The 17,575-nt window shown below is 36.7% G+C and overlaps 1 protein-coding gene across 1 annotated transcript; it reads right to left on the minus strand.

The window, feature by feature from the left end:
* Nucleotides 1–3,633: 3,633 nt before the first annotated feature.
* Nucleotides 3,634–4,572, minus strand: LOC101130015 (olfactory receptor 2B6-like). The gene has a single exon (XM_055389862.1). It carries the CDS (start codon nucleotides 4,570–4,572, stop codon nucleotides 3,634–3,636), a length of 939 nt encoding a protein of 312 aa, XP_055245837.1.
* Between the last annotated feature and the right edge of the window lie 13,003 nt (nucleotides 4,573–17,575).

A 17,575-nucleotide genomic window follows, 5' to 3' on the forward strand; every position in this document is an offset into this window, starting at 1 on the left:
TGGCCAAGCTGGTCTTGAACTCCTGACCTCAGGTGATCTGCTCATCTCGGCCTCCCAAAATTCTGGGATTATAGGCGTGGGCCACTGCTCCCGGCCAACTGATGTCTATTTCTTCTTGTAGATAAGTAGTAACATCTTCCGCGGAATTTGACTTCAGTTTTTCTAGAGTCCTTTTAACTTCTGTTTCAAAAACTACTTTCCTTGATATTAAAGTCGTTGAAATAATCTACACCTTCTGCTCAATCCTGCAGACTTAAAACATCATCACCACTGTCTTTGGCTCATCTCTTTCCCAGAGGACACACATTTAACAAAATTTCCAAGTTAACCTCCTATGTTAATCTCTCACACTTCCCCCATCTTTTTCATTTTTACTTCTCTTATCCTACTAGAGAGCCTCATTATCTATTGCAAAGATTGTTGCAGTACATTTACCTAATTTCCTATGTTTTTGTACTCCAAGTGGTTTTTTACTTTGCTAAATGTAGTCATAAAATAAAGGTCTTACATTGTCTCAGGGTTTAAAATCCTTCAAGTTCTCATCTCCTATAGAAACACACATTCTTTAATATCAGCCTTGGTTCTGGTTCCTGGTTCTCATTCAACATAGATCCTCCTTTCAGTCTCCCATATTGCCCCATGGAATTTCAGATGGAAACATTGAATTCTTCATGATTTCGAATGTATAATTTTAAATTTCCATCATTTTTGCAAGTAGTTTGTTATAAGGTGGAAAAAGCATGAATTTTTGGTAATTGAAAGCTTTCAAATTCCAGTTCTGACGTATACTATGCAAGCTCAAGAATTAGTGAACCACATTTTCATTATCTATCAAATGTGGCTAATACATACCTTAAAGGGTTATTGAAAGATTAAATAAGACCATACATACAATATGTTTAACACTTTTACTAGCTCATGGCAGCTTTTCAATAGTTGTGAGTTCTCCTTTTTAACATGACTTTTTGATTATGATTATGATATTTCCTCAGCCAGTGATGTATTACTATATACTCCTATTAAATATTACAATTTTTATTTGCCTTTTGAAAATATTTTTAATTCTTCTTTGAGTACTTTAATTAGTCTTCTTTTTTCGTTCCAAAGGCACATTCTTTTTTTTTTTTTGCTTCTGTGTCTATATTATTATTATTTTTATTATACTTTAAGTTCTAGGGTACATGTGCACAAAGTGCAGGTTTGTTACATAGGTATACATGTGCCATGTTGGTTTGTTGCACCCATTAACTCATCATTTACATTAGGTATTTCTCCTAATGTTATCCCTCCCCCTGCCCCCCAACCCATGACAGGCACCCGTGTGTGATGTTCCTCGCCCTGTGTCCAAGTGTTTTCATTGTTCAATTCCCACCTATGAGTGAGAACATGTGGTGTTTGGTTTTCTGTCCTTGTGATAGTTTGCTCAGAATGATGGTTTCCAGCTTCATCTATGTCCCTGCAAAGGACATGAACTCATCCCAAAGGCACATTCTTGAAGGTGCATGTTAGCACTTCTTGCCTTGCAGTTATTATGCTATGCAGATCTTAGGACATCTCTAATATGGAGAAAGCCACTGTTAAACCTTCTTGAGTTCTACCTTAAATATTTTTCCAAATACATTTTTAGTGACTTTAAATCTAGGGTTAAAATGCTTTGTTTTCTTCCATTTGTTATTTAGGAAAGGCCTACTTGCTTGGGGAAATAAGAACTTTAGATCACTTTCCTTGAAAGGCAATCTCAGAATTGCTCATGCTTTACACAAAAGGTAGAGCACGCTTTCTCTTTCAAGTATAATGCATCCCTTCTCTTCTACAGAATTTTTCAAAAGTTGACTGAAGTATCCTTCATGCTGTAGCATACTGAGCAGTATATATTCCCTGGAAATGCAAAGTCCAAATAAAACCTTTCTGTGGGTTTTCCAGTCCACTGTTCTGAGTATTCTTTATTCTGAGATTTTTGCATATAATTCTTAGGAAATCCTGATTTTTCACTGTGTCTAGATTTCACTCATGCCTCTGAAATGAATATTTTTTACAGGCCTTGAAGGTAGTATATACATTAGCCAAGGACGGAGGATAATTTGAGAGAGTCAGATGAACTGTAATAGGTTTTTATAGCAAAGCTTTTGACAAAAATCATTCTGTGTTTTGCCTTCAAAACTAGAAATTACTATATACTTCTGTATATAAGACTAAGTTAGACAAACTATACCTTAACTAATAAAAATGATCAAAGCTATTGTCTAACACCACAGAATTAGGTCATGTGTTTGTGTGTGCATGTGTATAAAATTTGAAAACATTTTTCTGGCAATCAACCAGAAATATGCCAATTTTTAAAGTTACTTAAATTTTTTTCCAAACTAGATATATAAGAGTTCAATGATTTGAGGATCTGTATCAGCACCAGATGATCTGTTATTTTTCAGCAAGTGTATCTGGTTTGCAGTTGATTCTTGTTTGAAATAACATGAGGTTTTCCTTCCAATTATTGGCTTAGATCTTGATCATACCAGAAGTTATGCCAGAAAAGTCCAAATGACCTTTTGTTTTTCTTACAAGTATTTACTTCTTCACTACACAACACCGTGTTGAACTCTCAACATATTAATTCAACACCAAGTAAATATAAAATCTATTCATTTGCTCTCATAAATTGTAACTAATTTCATGACAAAGTTTTAAGTTTTGGGGTGTGAGTCCTAGAACTAAGTTTTAGCACTTCCAACTTTTAATGATACAGGTTTTGTACATCATTTGCATTTAACATTTACATCAGTAAAAAGACATATTGTTTGTTGAGGTAATCAAGTTGCTTTTTGTTCCAGAAATGCAAATTATTTTTTTCTCATACTGATTCTGATTCTAACACAGTTAGTTCCAAAAGGCATTCCTGGCTGTTCCAAATTGTGCACGGAAATGCTTCCAGGTTGTGTTTCATTGTTAATATCACTTCCTTGTTATCTCACTGATTCGAAGACTCATTATTATAGTATGTAAAAAGAAAGTATCAGAAACTTTTTCATACTTTTTGTCCCACTATTCCACTCATTTCAAAATTTAATAATAAATTATTTAATTAAAAATACAAAATCACTGCATACTTATTTGTTAAAAAAGAATTACACTGAATTTTTAAGAAGCAATAGTATCTACATAAATTGGGGTTGATAAACTTATGAGACTCATGATTCTTCCAAAGTATAATGTGCTTCACATTGAATGCCCAGTGTAGCCACACTGCCCATTTAGACTTGGGACAACACGCAGAGAGTGATGGAATGTTTCTCAGGTGACTCTGACAGGAGGCTCATTGATGAGTGGTTGCCATACTATTTTTACAATTAGCTTGAACTAATAAATTCATTTTACTAATTTTTCTACTACTTAACACAGTTACTATCTCTGTATGTACCAACCAGTATAGAACTATTTTAATATATTTCCATAATATAATGTGCGTACTAGCCAAGTATAATCCTTGCTGAACATGTTTACAAAGAGTCTCGGAGACATAACATATTTTGCAAGAACATGTAAAGCGATATTTGATTATGAGACAAGAATTTGTTAGATAAAACCATAGCAACCTACTCTAATTGTTCAATAACTTCATTTGATGTCTACCCACTATCACTTAAAGCTGAAAATGCTCCTCACCAAGTTGCGTAATGCCCCCTTTACATTCTTATTCCGCAGGGTGTAGATAAAAGGGTTGAGTGAGGGAGTCACCACTCCATAGAAGAGGGCCATGAACTTGGGTTGATCCCTTGAGATGGAGGAGGGGGGCTGAAGGTACATGCTGATGGCTGGGCCATAAAATAAGAAAACTACAATAAGATGGGAGGAGCATGTCCCAAAGGCCTTTTTCCTTCCCTTGGAAGATTTGATCTTAAATACAGCACTTCCAATACTAGCATAGAAAGCAAGAATTAAGCATAGTGGGACAGCTAACATGAAAATGCATACCACAGAGAGTGTGAGCTCGTTAGAACCCTTTTCACCACAGGCAATCTTTATCAGAACAGGAATCTCACACACCAAGTGGTCCAGTTTATTGAGACCACACAGTGGCAACTGTAATGTAGCAGTGGCCTCTGAGACAGCATAGATTATTCCAGTTAGCCACACGGTGGAAACTAATAGGATACAGACGCGCTGATTCATGATGAGGGTGTAGTGAAGAGGTCTGCGGATGGCCACATAGCGATCGAAGGACATAATAGCCAAAAGCAAACATTCTGTTCCCCCCATTATGTGAAAGAAATAAAGCTGAACCGCACACCCCATATAGCTGATGGTCTTCTTAGAGCTTCCCAGGTTAAACAGCATCTGAGGGACAATGCTTGTGGTATAACACATGTCCAAAAAGGAGAGGTTGGTGAGGAAGAAATACATGGGGCTATGAAGACGAGAGTCTAACCTGGACACGAGAATGATTGTGACGTTTCCCATCACGGCTATAGGGTACATTATAAGAAGACTAGTGAACAGAGGAAGCTCTAGCCAAGGGCGGTCTGCAAAGCCTAGCAGAATAAATTCTTCAGGGTGGCTTTCATTAATTAGTGGCATTATCTTCAATTTGTTTCACCTGTAGTAGGGATGTGCCAAAGAAGGTAGAGCTATGGGTATCGACAAAACATGGTGATGCATTGATTGTCTACTTATAGATGACAGGGTGCAGTAACCTGGGGTCAGAATAACATAAAACATCTGGTATCAGGTGATCTTATTTTCCTACGTGACACTACAAATTAAAGGCAGTTATCTTAATCCAGTAACCCAACCATTTTGAAATGGAATTTCTTCTTCTGTGTAAGAAGGTTGACAATAACTATCATTCTTGAGTGAGGTGAGGATTAAATACAAAGTAAAAGTGACTGTATAGTTTTCAAACTTTGAGTTGCATAAAAATCAGCTGAGAAGGTTGCTAGAATGAAATTTATTGTTTCCTATCTTTAGGTGTCTGATAGAGTAAATGTGGCCTGGGGCTGAGGAACAGGATGGTTCATTTTCAGAAACACTGCTGCAAGGCATTACTGAAATGCTAAGAAGAATAAACATATTGAGGTAGCAATGGTAGGAGAAAAAGGAGGAGAAAACCTGGAGTCATAAGAATCATCCAGATAGCGTTGTGCTGCTCCAACTAGTTAGTTAAATAATCATATCACTTCCAAGGGAAGCACGAAGACTTTTGGATTTAAATCTATCTCAGCGATTTGAAATTGAACAAGAAAATTAAATACTTTTATTGTCCATTTTCTCAAGTATAAATTGAGAGAGTTAACCTACAATGACAAAGTTTCCCTATGCTCAGGAATTTGATTTTGCATTCTTGGGCTTTTATTCATTACGATTTAGTTCAACCTTTGGGCATTTGATATTTTATGTTAAATTTTAGCTAAGATACATTTTGAAAAAAATTTTTTTATTCAATGAGATTATCATCTTGTTTTAATATAAGAGTTTGGATAGTTGTCATGACCCACTGATTGTACATAACTACAAATATGTCTTTTAGTTCTGAGTGACTGCAGTCAGGACAAAAGTTGACGTCCCAATTTAGGCTTAGAGACAGTCAAATCTGAAATTATTTTACATTTTCAAGACCTTTCCTTTTTTTTTTCAGCTAGAAAGTACATTGATATACCAACCTCAACTAGTTTAGTGAAGCAGTATTTTGAGAAAGATTAATTTTTTGCTCATATGCTTTTCTTTTAGTGGTGACATGTGTTTTATGAATATCACAATTTTCTGCAGGATGAGAAATATTCGGTTGAAAAGTTAAGATAGCATCTCAGTGACAACATTCTGAGTAACTCTGCCAGTCAATTAGTTGTTTAATGGTAACAGATTACATTTATAAGTTTATAAAGCACATCTTCCACATTCTCTGTTTCATTACATCTTCAAAGTCATCCTGTGAGGTGTCATACAAAGCTCCTCAGGGCTAACATGTGAATGTTGCCCTTTGGTTATATGCTATCTCATGCCGGAAGTGTGCAAAACAATAATAACACTCTTTCCAACTAGTCCTTAGTGAACCCTCTGTGTCAAACACCCCCATATGCTTTTTATACCATTAAATCATTTAGTATCCATCCCCGAACGCTATGACAAAGAAAATTTTACTATCCATATTTTAAGATATTGTTAATCATTTGTTTCCATACTTTGCTAATGACTAAGAACATTCTAAAGATTGAAAAGTAATTGCTGCTTTAAATGAGATAATGAAATATTGAGACTACAAACTCAGAGTTTCAAGAGCCCCAGAAAGCATCTGTACTCGAGGGTTGTTCCTGAATGAGTGTGACCCCCTTCACATTATTTGACCCTGATTTAATCAAGATGTTGTATGAGTGCATCAAATTTAGAAATATGTCTTGGCCTGAGTGCTTTTTCAGATGAAAATCCATATTGGAAATGGAAGATGAAATAAAGGCATGATATAAACTAATTTGATGTCAAAATAAATACAGTCATACATAGCTTAACAAGAGGAATATAGTCTGAGAAATGTATTGTTAAGTGATTTTGTCATTGTGTGAATATAATAGAGTGCACTTACACAAACCTAGATGGTATGGCCTAGTACACACTTATGCTATGTGATATAGCCTATTGCTCCTAGGCTACAAACTTGTGCAGCATGTTACCTTACTGAATACTGTAGACAATCATAATTCAATGGTAAGTATTTATGTATTAAGCACATATAAAAATAGAAAAGGTACAATAAAATATGGTATAAAAGATAAAAAATGGTATACCTGTATTGGGCACTTACCATAAATGGATCTTGCAGGACTTGAAGTTGCTCTGGGTGAGTCAGTGAGTGAATGGTGAGGGAATGTGAAGGCCTAGACCACTACTATACACTACTATAGACTTTGTAAACACTGTCTATAGCCTACACTAAATTTACTAAAAAACACTTTTCTCTGTTTAATAATAAATTCATTTTAGCTAACTGTAACATTTTTACTTCATAAACTTCTTAATTTCTTTAACTTTTTGATTATTGAATAACACTTAAACACATCATACAGCTGTACAAAAGTATGTTCTTTGTTTATATCCTTATTCTATAAATTATTTCTATTTTTTTAACTTTTTTAACTTTTTTGTTAAAAATGAAGACACAAACACACACATTAGCCCAGGCCTACACAGGGTCAGGATCATCAATATCATTGTCTTCCAGCTCCTTGTCCCACTGGAAGGTTTTCAGGGGCAATAACATGCATGGAGCTGTCACCTCCTATGATTATAATAACAATATCTTCTTCTGGTATACTTGCTGAAAGACTTGTGTGAGGCTGTTTTACAGTTAACTTTTTAAAAATAAGTAGGAGTATAAAAAATCATAAAAAGTATAGTATAGCAAAAATATAAACCAGTAACATATTTGTTTATCATCATCAAGTATTATGTACTGCACACAATTTTATGTGTTATTCTTTTATATGACTGGCAGTGAAGGTTTGATTACACCATCATCACTGCAAACACTTGAGTAATGTGTTACATTATAACATTATCATGGATACAGTGTCACTAGGCAATAGGAATTTTTTAGCTCCATTGTAATCTTATGGGACCACTGTTGAACACATGGTCAGTCACTGATGAAAATGTCATTATGTGGTGCATGCCTGTATTCTGACAATTGCAAATTACATTATTAAATAATTTCACTATTAGATACCTGCTATCTTTATTTAACATTGTTATGTTCACCTTTTATATTTTTTCTACCAGGGACCATCCTTCAATTTTTTAAAAAGCAATTTTAGATTTGATCCTCCATGAATTCCTCCATAATTATAACTAATTATAACTACCTTTAATGACAATATTCACTCCAGTATGTCTTCTGCAATTTTATTAAATTTATATTATTTGGGATTTTGTTATCTTATTAACTTTATTAAGTATAGTTTGCCTGTGAGTGGTGGTCACCCAGAGCTCCTCCATTTCTCTGGACATTTCCCTGGAGACATCAGAGTAGGAATGACTAATCAATATGATTTAATTTTGAAGTATATTTAAGCTCTGTAATTCTATTCTTAGATCTCATATTTTTTTCTCATGTCATTCTTGTATTTTATTTCTTTTAGCTTTGGGATTTTATCTGTCTTTTGGATCTTATACTTCAAGAAATGTTTCATCACTATTTTACTACATGGGGATCTACTTAACCACAAATGTTTAAAGCCACTTTATTAAAGTGCCAGACCCATGAGTTGAGTAAATTCCTCTCCTCATGGGGTCCCAAGATAAAGCAGGAATCCTTGGAATGTTAGAAAATGACATTCTTTACTTACCACAGGCCAGAAACCCTGTATAGGGACTGTGTAGGCAAGGTAGAAGGTCAGTTCCCCAAGGGGTTTTTATTGGCTCTATAAGTCAAGTTTCATTCCTTAAAGGAAAACACACCATTCCAGTCAAAGCCTTGGTAAAATAACCAATTTCTCCAACTGTGTCCTGCTACAAAAGAAAACAGATTCTTATTGCACTTATGCAAATAAATATATTGCCATAAGTTAAGAATACTCACAAATAGTCTCCAAATTCTGGAGAAATCAGGTAGAGAGAAACAATTATGGTCCATTTTTTTTTTCCACAGAAGTATACTTTACTCAATTGCTAAAAGCTGTAAATAGCTCAAAGTAAAAGTTTTCTTAACTCTGGAAAACAAAACAAAGGATTAGCAACGTTTTAAGCAAAGTCAAAAAGATTAGTTTATTCTTTTAGTTTAGTTTATGCAGTTAACTCCTGTTCTGTTTGATATTCATGAACATTCCTGTTCTTCACGAGAGTTGCAAAAGTTGTTTCCTCTATTCTAATGTCACAATTTCCAAAGTTATCAGAAACCTGCATTTAAGAACATGCGTTAGAGTTGTATAGCTGACTATAAACCACCTTTTGAAGAGGATTAAAACAAGACAGTTGTCTGTGTATGACAAAACTTGTTACCACAGCCACTGGCAAAAACATGATTGACAAAGAAATTTTGGTAATGTATAAAATAATTATTCTTGTTGCACTTTATACAAATAATCAGGCCAAGTGCAATAAAGTAAATCAGGCTTATCATAATTTGTCTTCAGTAAAAATGAGAAACTGAAGTGAGAAAAATTATGTTTCAAGAAGTATGGTACACTTGTTATTAAATTCTAGTCTCATGAGTTGTTTTTAAGTTTGTTTCTACAATTTAGGCTAAACCTGCTTATTCCTGTGAACCAACCAGTGATCTTAGACTGTTACTCAGAAGATACAAGAGGTTTGGGTAATGTAAAAATCTGGACCAATATTCTAATCATGGGCACATATTGGAATCATCTGGCAACCCTATATCAGCTTGGTTTTAACAGTTGCTCAGTTCATGGGAAGCCTTTAAATTTAGTTTACCTGGAATAATTTTACTTATTTTGCTTTGCTGCTGTGGAATACATTGCATTTGTACTCTTTGCATACGGATGCAGAATATGCTTAGTGAATGTTTTCTTAAATGGAACACTTATCAATCTTTCAGATAGCACCTCTTGTTGAAACTCAGAGTTATGAATGGCTCTCATCATACCAATGCTTTTTGACGAGCTCCTCTCTACCCCAAATACGAGAGACTCTAATTGTTAGGCAGGAATATCATTGCTCCTCTTAAGCCTGAAGAAGCTACAGAAGGAGATGGATCTTTGTCCCTCTCCAACCCTTAGGATTAAGGGTTCTCTTGTAAAGGGGAGGGAGGAAATGTCAGAGGCATGTGAGCCAGAGCAGCTCCATCTTGAATAGCAGCTGGGTAAAATGAGGTTGAAACCTACTGGGCTGCATTCCCAGATGGTTAAGGCATTCTAAGTCACAGGATGAGATAGAAAGTCAGTACAAGATACAGGTCATAAGGACCTTGTGGATAAAACAGATTACTCTAAAGAAGATGGCCAAAACCCACCAAAAACAAGACGGTGATGAGAGTAACCACTGGTCATCCTCGCTGCTACACTCCCATCAGTGCCATGATAATGTCAGGAAGTTGCCCCATATGGTAGAGTACATTTGTTTACAAATGCCATGGTAACATCAGGAAGCTACCCTGTATGTTCTAGAAAGGGGAGGCATGAATAATCCACCCCTTGTTTAACATATCATCAAGAAATAACCATAAAAATGGGCAACCAGCAGCCCTTGGGGCTGCTCTGTCTATGGAGTAGCCAGCCATTCTTTTATTCCTTTACTTTCTGAATAAACTTGCTTTCACTTAAAAAAAAAAAATAAAGTACCAGACCCTATTCCTGTTGATGTCTCCTGTTTTATCTCCACTTCCATCTTCATTCTAGTGTAGCTTATACTTCATTTTTACCATACACAATATTTTCTTTATATGTACTGCACTTGTAGACTTTCTATATAGTAAAAGATCATAAGAAGAAATAAAAGTTATTTTTATCTGACATTAGGAATCTGCATGAAACACACAGACAAGTCAATCCATCCAATTTTGAACATATATTCTAAAAATCCACCTGACTGAAAGAAGGCTTCATATTTGTTTTGGGCATTTAATATTTCTCAGATATAGTGTATAAATCTCCCTCTCAGTCTCTCACTGAAACCAAATTTAAAATCATAATGATTTTAAATGGGTTTAATGTTTTTAAATTTGGTTTCAGTGAGAGACTGAGAGATAGATTAATTACAAAGAGAAATCTAGTTGCTTCTTAGAACCACTGAGCAGCTGTTTCCAAAGGTTAGAAAAGGCTCCGTGAAATGAAATGCTCTCTGCCTTTCAGATGTATATTAGGCAGTGGCAGTATGATCTACACATATTTCAATTTCCCTAAGAAGGCATGGACTTGAAAAACATGTGCCTTTTTACTCACCTTATTTTGATAAATATCTTTCAATAAAAAGGAATTATGAAGGAATACACTTGAATTTTTCAAACGTTCAGAGGATGGATAAACTGTAGTATACATGAGTATTTAAGAATTAGCTTCACAACTTAGGTTTTCAATTGTTACAGGGTTCCAAAGAGAAGAAAACATGGGTTAGGAAGACAATAGTAGAAAATATCAGAATGCTTTGTGGATGTGTTATTTGTAAGCTCTTCCTGAGACCTCTTGGGCATTGTTTTCCAACAGGCCATTAATCCTTATCCCAGATGAGGAGTTAGCAGAGAAAATTCCTTGGGACAGAGATCTCTATGGAAATGCTCCTTATGTACAATTAGTTTCCTACTGAACTGAGGTTGGTAGGAAGTCTCTTCTGTTGTCAGATGTGTTTTAAAATACATTTACTCAATTTCCCAAAACAGTAGACACTAATTTTAAATGAGATGCAATTAGAGATGAGCTAGTTTGAATAAATGATTCTGGGGAACTTAAATGAGAATTCCCTGAATACCTTACCTCATCAGCTTCTAGACTACCTCACATAAAATTTAATCATTTCTAGTTGTAAGAATAAAGGGGCACAAAAATGAGTTGAAAAGGAAGAAAAATAATAAAAAGAGATATTTCCAATGAGAAGGAATCAAGTGATAGTTTAAAAACATTTCATAATATTTAATGCTTTCATATTAAAATGATGAAATGATAATTTCTTCACTCTCACCAAGCACATACCACATAACATTAGGCAGATACACAGATAACTTTGAGATTTTAAAAATTACCTACAAAATGCATAAATACATTATGTTGAAAAACAAATTCAAGTGCATGGGATAGCAAATACAAATTTAAAGGGTTTTTTTTTTTTTTAAGATGGAGTCTTGCTGTGTTGCCCAGTCTGGAATGCAGTGGTATGATCTCAGCTCACTGCAACCTCTGCTGTCCAGTTCAAGCGATTCTCCTGCCACAGCCTCCCAAGTGGCTGGGATTACAGGCATTCCCTTTGATGACCTACTGTCATGGTCTGTTGTCCCTCTCCTTTCTTTAAAGGTAACCATTAGTGTCATAAGGGTGTGCATCTTTCCACATTACATATGTGCTGGATATTTTCCACTCCCCCTTCCTTCCCCTGCCCCAGATTCACTCTCTATCCAACCATGTTTGTTTCTACCTTGTGTTGTGCCTCTAGAGGCGAAATCAAGAGAATTCCATGATATTTGACTTCTGGTTGTGTTCAGCCAATGAGTCACCAGCTGAGGATTAGAGTGAGGCAGCAGCTAGTTTGAAGTATTTTCCCCTACCCTCTCCTTCAAATGGGACAAATGAGGCTACTTGTATTGTTCAACCAAAGATCACAGGTCATGGATGTAGCCACGTACAGGTTCTCTCTCTTTCTGCTTTCTAACAGTACTTTCTCCCTTTGCTACTTCAGGCCTTGTGTTGGTTGCTAAGCCTCCCAACTGTTGCTAGATTCAGAGTAGTCCATATATAATACATCAGAAATCCCTTGTTGATGTTCCTAAATCCTTCTCACAACTTTGTATTTACTTCTTTTGTTAAACCTCTTTCAGTTCCCATAGGAGCATGCCATCTATTTTCTGCTGGGACCATAGGTGACTGTAACTATCCATTACAAACAAAGGTCATTTCCTGCTTTAGGACTTTTGAATTAGATGTTTTTGGGTCTAAAATGCTCTTTCTTTGATTTTATCATGACTGGCTCCTTTCTGTGTTTCAGGTTGATCTCAAATGTCACCTAAGAAGGAATATCTAATATGAATATACTACACAGTATCTCTATATCATATTCTCTTTTAATTTTCTGCAAAAGAATGAAAGCTTTCTTAGTTATTTTGCTTTTGAAGTCTCCCTCTCTAGTATGCATAGTTTTTGACAATAGCAACTTAAAAAATACAATTAAATCATCTTGAACATATTGTTACTTGATTTTTACATACATACATATACACACACGCACACACACTTTTTGTCATTTCAGAGACAATGACTGATAAAGGAATTTTTTTCTTTTAAACACATCTCTAGCTTATCTACTTTTGCTGAATTCCATAAACTTTGGTATGTTGTGTTTCTATTTTCATTCTTTGCAAATTATTTGCTATTTTTCCCTTATGATTTCCTCTGAGCCATTCATTATTTAGGAATGTGTTGTTTCATCGCCACTTACTTGTGTATTTCACAATATTTTGCCTGATATTGATTTCTAATTTTATTCCATTGTGGATAGAGGACATCCTTTACATTATTTTAATCTTTTAAATGTATTGTGATTTGCTTTATGACCTTATAGACTAATCTGTAGAATGTTTCATGTGCCCTGAGTAATATATGTATTCTACTACTATTGGGTGGAGTTTTCTGTAGAGGTCAATTAGCTCTAGTTAGTTTATAATGCTGTTCACATCTTCTATTTCCTTGTGGACCTTTATCTAATTGTTCTATTGTTATTGAAAGTGGGATGCTGACATTGAACTATAATTACGGAATTATCTATTGCTCCAAACAGTTCTGTTAGTCTTTGTTTTATGTAGTTTGGAGATCTGCTGCAAGGTGCATACGTACTTATAACTGATGTATCTTCTTGATGGACCAGCGATTTTATCATCATAAATTGTCCTTCTTTGTTTCCAGTAATAATTCTTGTCTTTTTGTTGATATTGTGTAATATCAGTATAGCCATTAGCACTCTATCTTGCTTACTCTTTGAATGGAATACTTTTTTCATCTTTTCAGTTTCAACCTATTTGCATTTTTGAATCTAAAGTGAATATATTGTTGACAGTATATCATTGGATTGTCTTTTTAAATAAACCTTGTCAATCTCTTCCATTTTTTAAATGAATAGACTATTTTTCAGAAGCTTTAGGTTTACAAAAAATTGAATGGAAGGTGTAGAGAAGTCACATGTAACCCCTTTTACTCCCTCCCCCAGAGTTTAAACCAAAGTAACTATGGCTAACCTAAATACATTCATTCATCAAGTACAATAAATTAAGCATTGCTACTTATAGTTACTAATAACAAAATTTTAGGTTCAATTTTACCTAAAATTTCATAAATCTTCCAATACAGTTCCCATAGTAAAGTGTCTTTGTGTGTGCCATTTTAATTTATATGCGGGTGCATCATATATCAGACTTAAGACTATTTCACTTCATAATTAAATTGTTCATACATATATATTGAAAGTGAACACCCGGCCAAAATTTAATCCCAATGATGACAAAATGTAAAATTGTTTTAAATTCTTGAATGCATATACTGATTTGTTTAATTGCCTGCATACTACTTTTTTTAATTAGAGACTATCAAAGTAAGTAATAAGAATTTAAATATTAACTCAAAAAAAGATGAAGGCTTCAACCTTCCTACAATAGTAACAAGCATTTTAAATAACAATACAAGGAGTCTGTAAGCTAAAAAGTAACTTCATATTCATTGCAAAACTTAAAATACCAGTGAATTGAAGATAAGATTGAGGTCTAAAATATTTGTACTATATTGCAAAATACAATTTAAAATGTGCCGTTAATTTGCTTGTGGACATGTAATGGAATGTTTTTCAACAGTAATGTTATGTTAAACACACTTTAAATGGTCACTCCAAGCAAACATAACCTTACTAGCAAGAAAAGTGAAAAATTAAGGCTTTCATGCTATCTATATCTACTACACAAAGTCAAAAGTCAAATAGAGCTTACAATGCGGCAAAATATTTCTAACTTCTGCGACATTAGTTGCTTCACCTCAACTCAATACTTATCATCTTATCTTTATACAAACTCAAATGCTAGTTATCTTTACTATCCATAAATACAAATTAAACTAAGGAGCTTCCGCACAGCAAAAGAAACTATCAATAGAATAAACAGACAACTTACGGAAGGTGAGAAAAGATTCACAAACTATGCATACAACAAAGGTTTAATATCCAGAATCTATAAGGAACTTAAATCAACAAACATAACCCCATTAAAAAATTAACAAATGACAAAGGATGAACAGACACTTCTCAAAAGAAGACATAAAGGTGACCAATAAACATATGGAAAAAATTGTTCATCATTACTAATCATCAGAGAAATGCAAATCAAAACCACAATGAGATACCATCTCACACCAGTCAGAATGGCTGCTATTTAAAAGTCAAACAACAACAGATATTGCGGAGGCTGCAGAGAAACGCGAACGCTTATACACTGTTGGTGAGAATGAACATTAGTTCAGCCACTGTGGAAAGCAGTTTGGAGAATTTTCCAAAAGAACTAAAAACAGAGCTACCATTGGACCCAGCAATTCCATTACCGCGTATTTAGTCAAAGGAAAATATATCATTATACCAAAAGGACACACGCACTCATGTTCATGGCAGCACTATTCACAATAGCAGAGACATAGACCCAACCTAGGTGCCCATCAGTGGTGGATTGGATAGAGACAATGTGGAGTTCCGGCAGAGACCCGGGTGAGACGCGCTGACCATGGGCCTGCGGAGGGGCTGGGGTTTCAGGACCTCCGCAGCCTCTGCCCTGCAGGCTTCAGGTGCCCTTGCTGTGGCTCCCCTCGCGGGGCCAGGCCTGAAGAAGCCACGAACCTCTCTTCCCTACCCCACTTCGGTGACTGATGGCAGCTCCTCTCTCAGCCCAGACCCCGCCGGCCTCCATGTCTCCCGGCCCAGCCCTGCGGGGCCTAAACTAAGCCCCTGCCGAGCTGCTAGGATGCAGCGCATTTGAGTGGCTGCGGGCGTGGGAGGCCGGGAAGCATGGCGACCGCCCCAACTCGCAGCGGAGGCCATTAGGGTGTGGAGGGCGCGGGAAGGCGGGTCTCCTGCCACTGGGGCGCGGGCAGATCGGACCGCTCTGTCCCAACTGGTCGAGACCGACCTAGTCCTGACGACAGGAACAACGGCATTAACAACGGCCGGAAGGTGAGCGGTGTCCCAGACAATGACGGATAGCGGCCATCTGGCCACTGGTCTTCCTTCTCTACCAGACCTGGATGTGGGAAGAGAGAAGTGGTGGAACAACAGGCCGCATTTGGCGCATTGGAGATGAAATTCTTGGTTGAAAATTCTTTTCTTTAAGAATGTTGAATATTGGCCCCCACTCTCTTCTGGCTTGTAGGGTTTCTGCAGAGAGATATGCTGTTAGTCTGATGGGCTTCCCTTTATAGGTAACCTGACCCTTCTCTCTGGCTGCCCTTAACTTTTTTCCCTTCATTTCAAGCTTGGAGAATCTGACAATTACGTTTCTTGGGGTTGCTTTTCTTGAGCAGTATCTTAGTGGTGTTCTCTGTATTTCCTGAATTTGAATGTTGGCCTGTATTGCTACCTTGGGGAAGTTCTCCTGGATAATATCCTGAAGCTGTTTTCCAGCTTGGTTCCATTCTTCTCGTCACTTTCAGGTAAACCAATCAAACATAAGTTTGGTCTTTTCACATAGTCCCATATTTCCTGGAGGCTTTGTTTTTTCCTTTTCATTCTTTTTTCTCTAATCTTGTCTTCACACCTTATTTCAGTAAGTTGGTCTTCAGTCTCTGATATCCTTTCTTCTGCTTGATCAATTTGGCTATTGATCCTTGTGTATATTTTACAGAGTTCTCGTGCTGTGTTTTTCAGCTCCTCAGGTCATTTATGTTCTCCTCTAAACTGGCTAGTCTAGTTAGCAGTTTCTGTAACCTTTTATCAAGGTTCTTAGCTTCCTTGCATTGGGTTAGAACATGCTCCTTTAGCTCAGAGGAGTTTGTCATTACACACCTTGTGAAGCCTACTTCTGTCATTCATCAATCTCCTTCTCCAGTTTTGTGCCCTTGCTGGAGAGGAGTTGCGATCATTTTGAGTAGAAGAGGCATTCTGGGTTTTGGAATTTTCAGCATTTTTATGCTAGTTTTTCCTCATCTTTGTGGATTTATCTACCTTTGATCTTTGAGGCTGATGACTTTGGATGTGGTTTTTGTGTGAGGGTCCTTTATGTTGATGTTGTTTCTGTTTGTTAGTTTTCCTTACAACAGTCAGGCCCCTCTTCTGCGGGTCTGCTGCAGTTTGCTGGAAGTGTACTCCAGACCCCGTTTGCCTGGGTATCACCAGCAGAGGCTGTAGAACAGCAAAGATTGCTTCCTGCTCCTTCCTCTGGAAGCTTCGTCCCAGAAGGGCACTGGCCTGATGACAGCTGGAGCTCTCCTGTGTGAGGTTCTGTCAACCCCTGTTGGGAGTTGTCTCCCAGTCAGGAGGCATGGGGGTTAGGGACCCACTTGAGGAGGGAGTGTGTCCCTTAAGAGAACTGGTGTGCTGTGCTGGGAGAATCCCTCTTGTCAGGATCAGCTGCTGTCTTCAGAGCAGGCAGGCAGGAACGATTAAATCTGCTTGTGCTGTGCCCACAGCCACCTCTTCCCCAGGTGCTCTCTCCCAGGGAGATGGGGGTTTTGTCTGTAAGCCTCTGACTGGGGCTTTTACCTTTCTTTCAGAGATGCCCTGCCCAGTGAGGGGGAATCTAGAGAAGCAGTCTGGCCACAGCTGCTTTGCTGCACTGTGATGAATTCGCCAGTCCATACCTCCGAGACTCCTTGGAACTGTCAGGGGAAAATGGCCTACTAAAGCCTTAGTAATGGCAGACGTCCCTCATCCCATGAAGCTCAATTGTCCTAGGTTGACTTCAGACTGC

Source organism: Gorilla gorilla, chromosome 5, assembly GCF_029281585.2.
Source record: "Gorilla gorilla gorilla isolate KB3781 chromosome 5, NHGRI_mGorGor1-v2.1_pri, whole genome shotgun sequence".
In the NCBI taxonomy this organism is placed as follows: domain Eukaryota; kingdom Metazoa; phylum Chordata; class Mammalia; order Primates; family Hominidae; genus Gorilla; species Gorilla gorilla.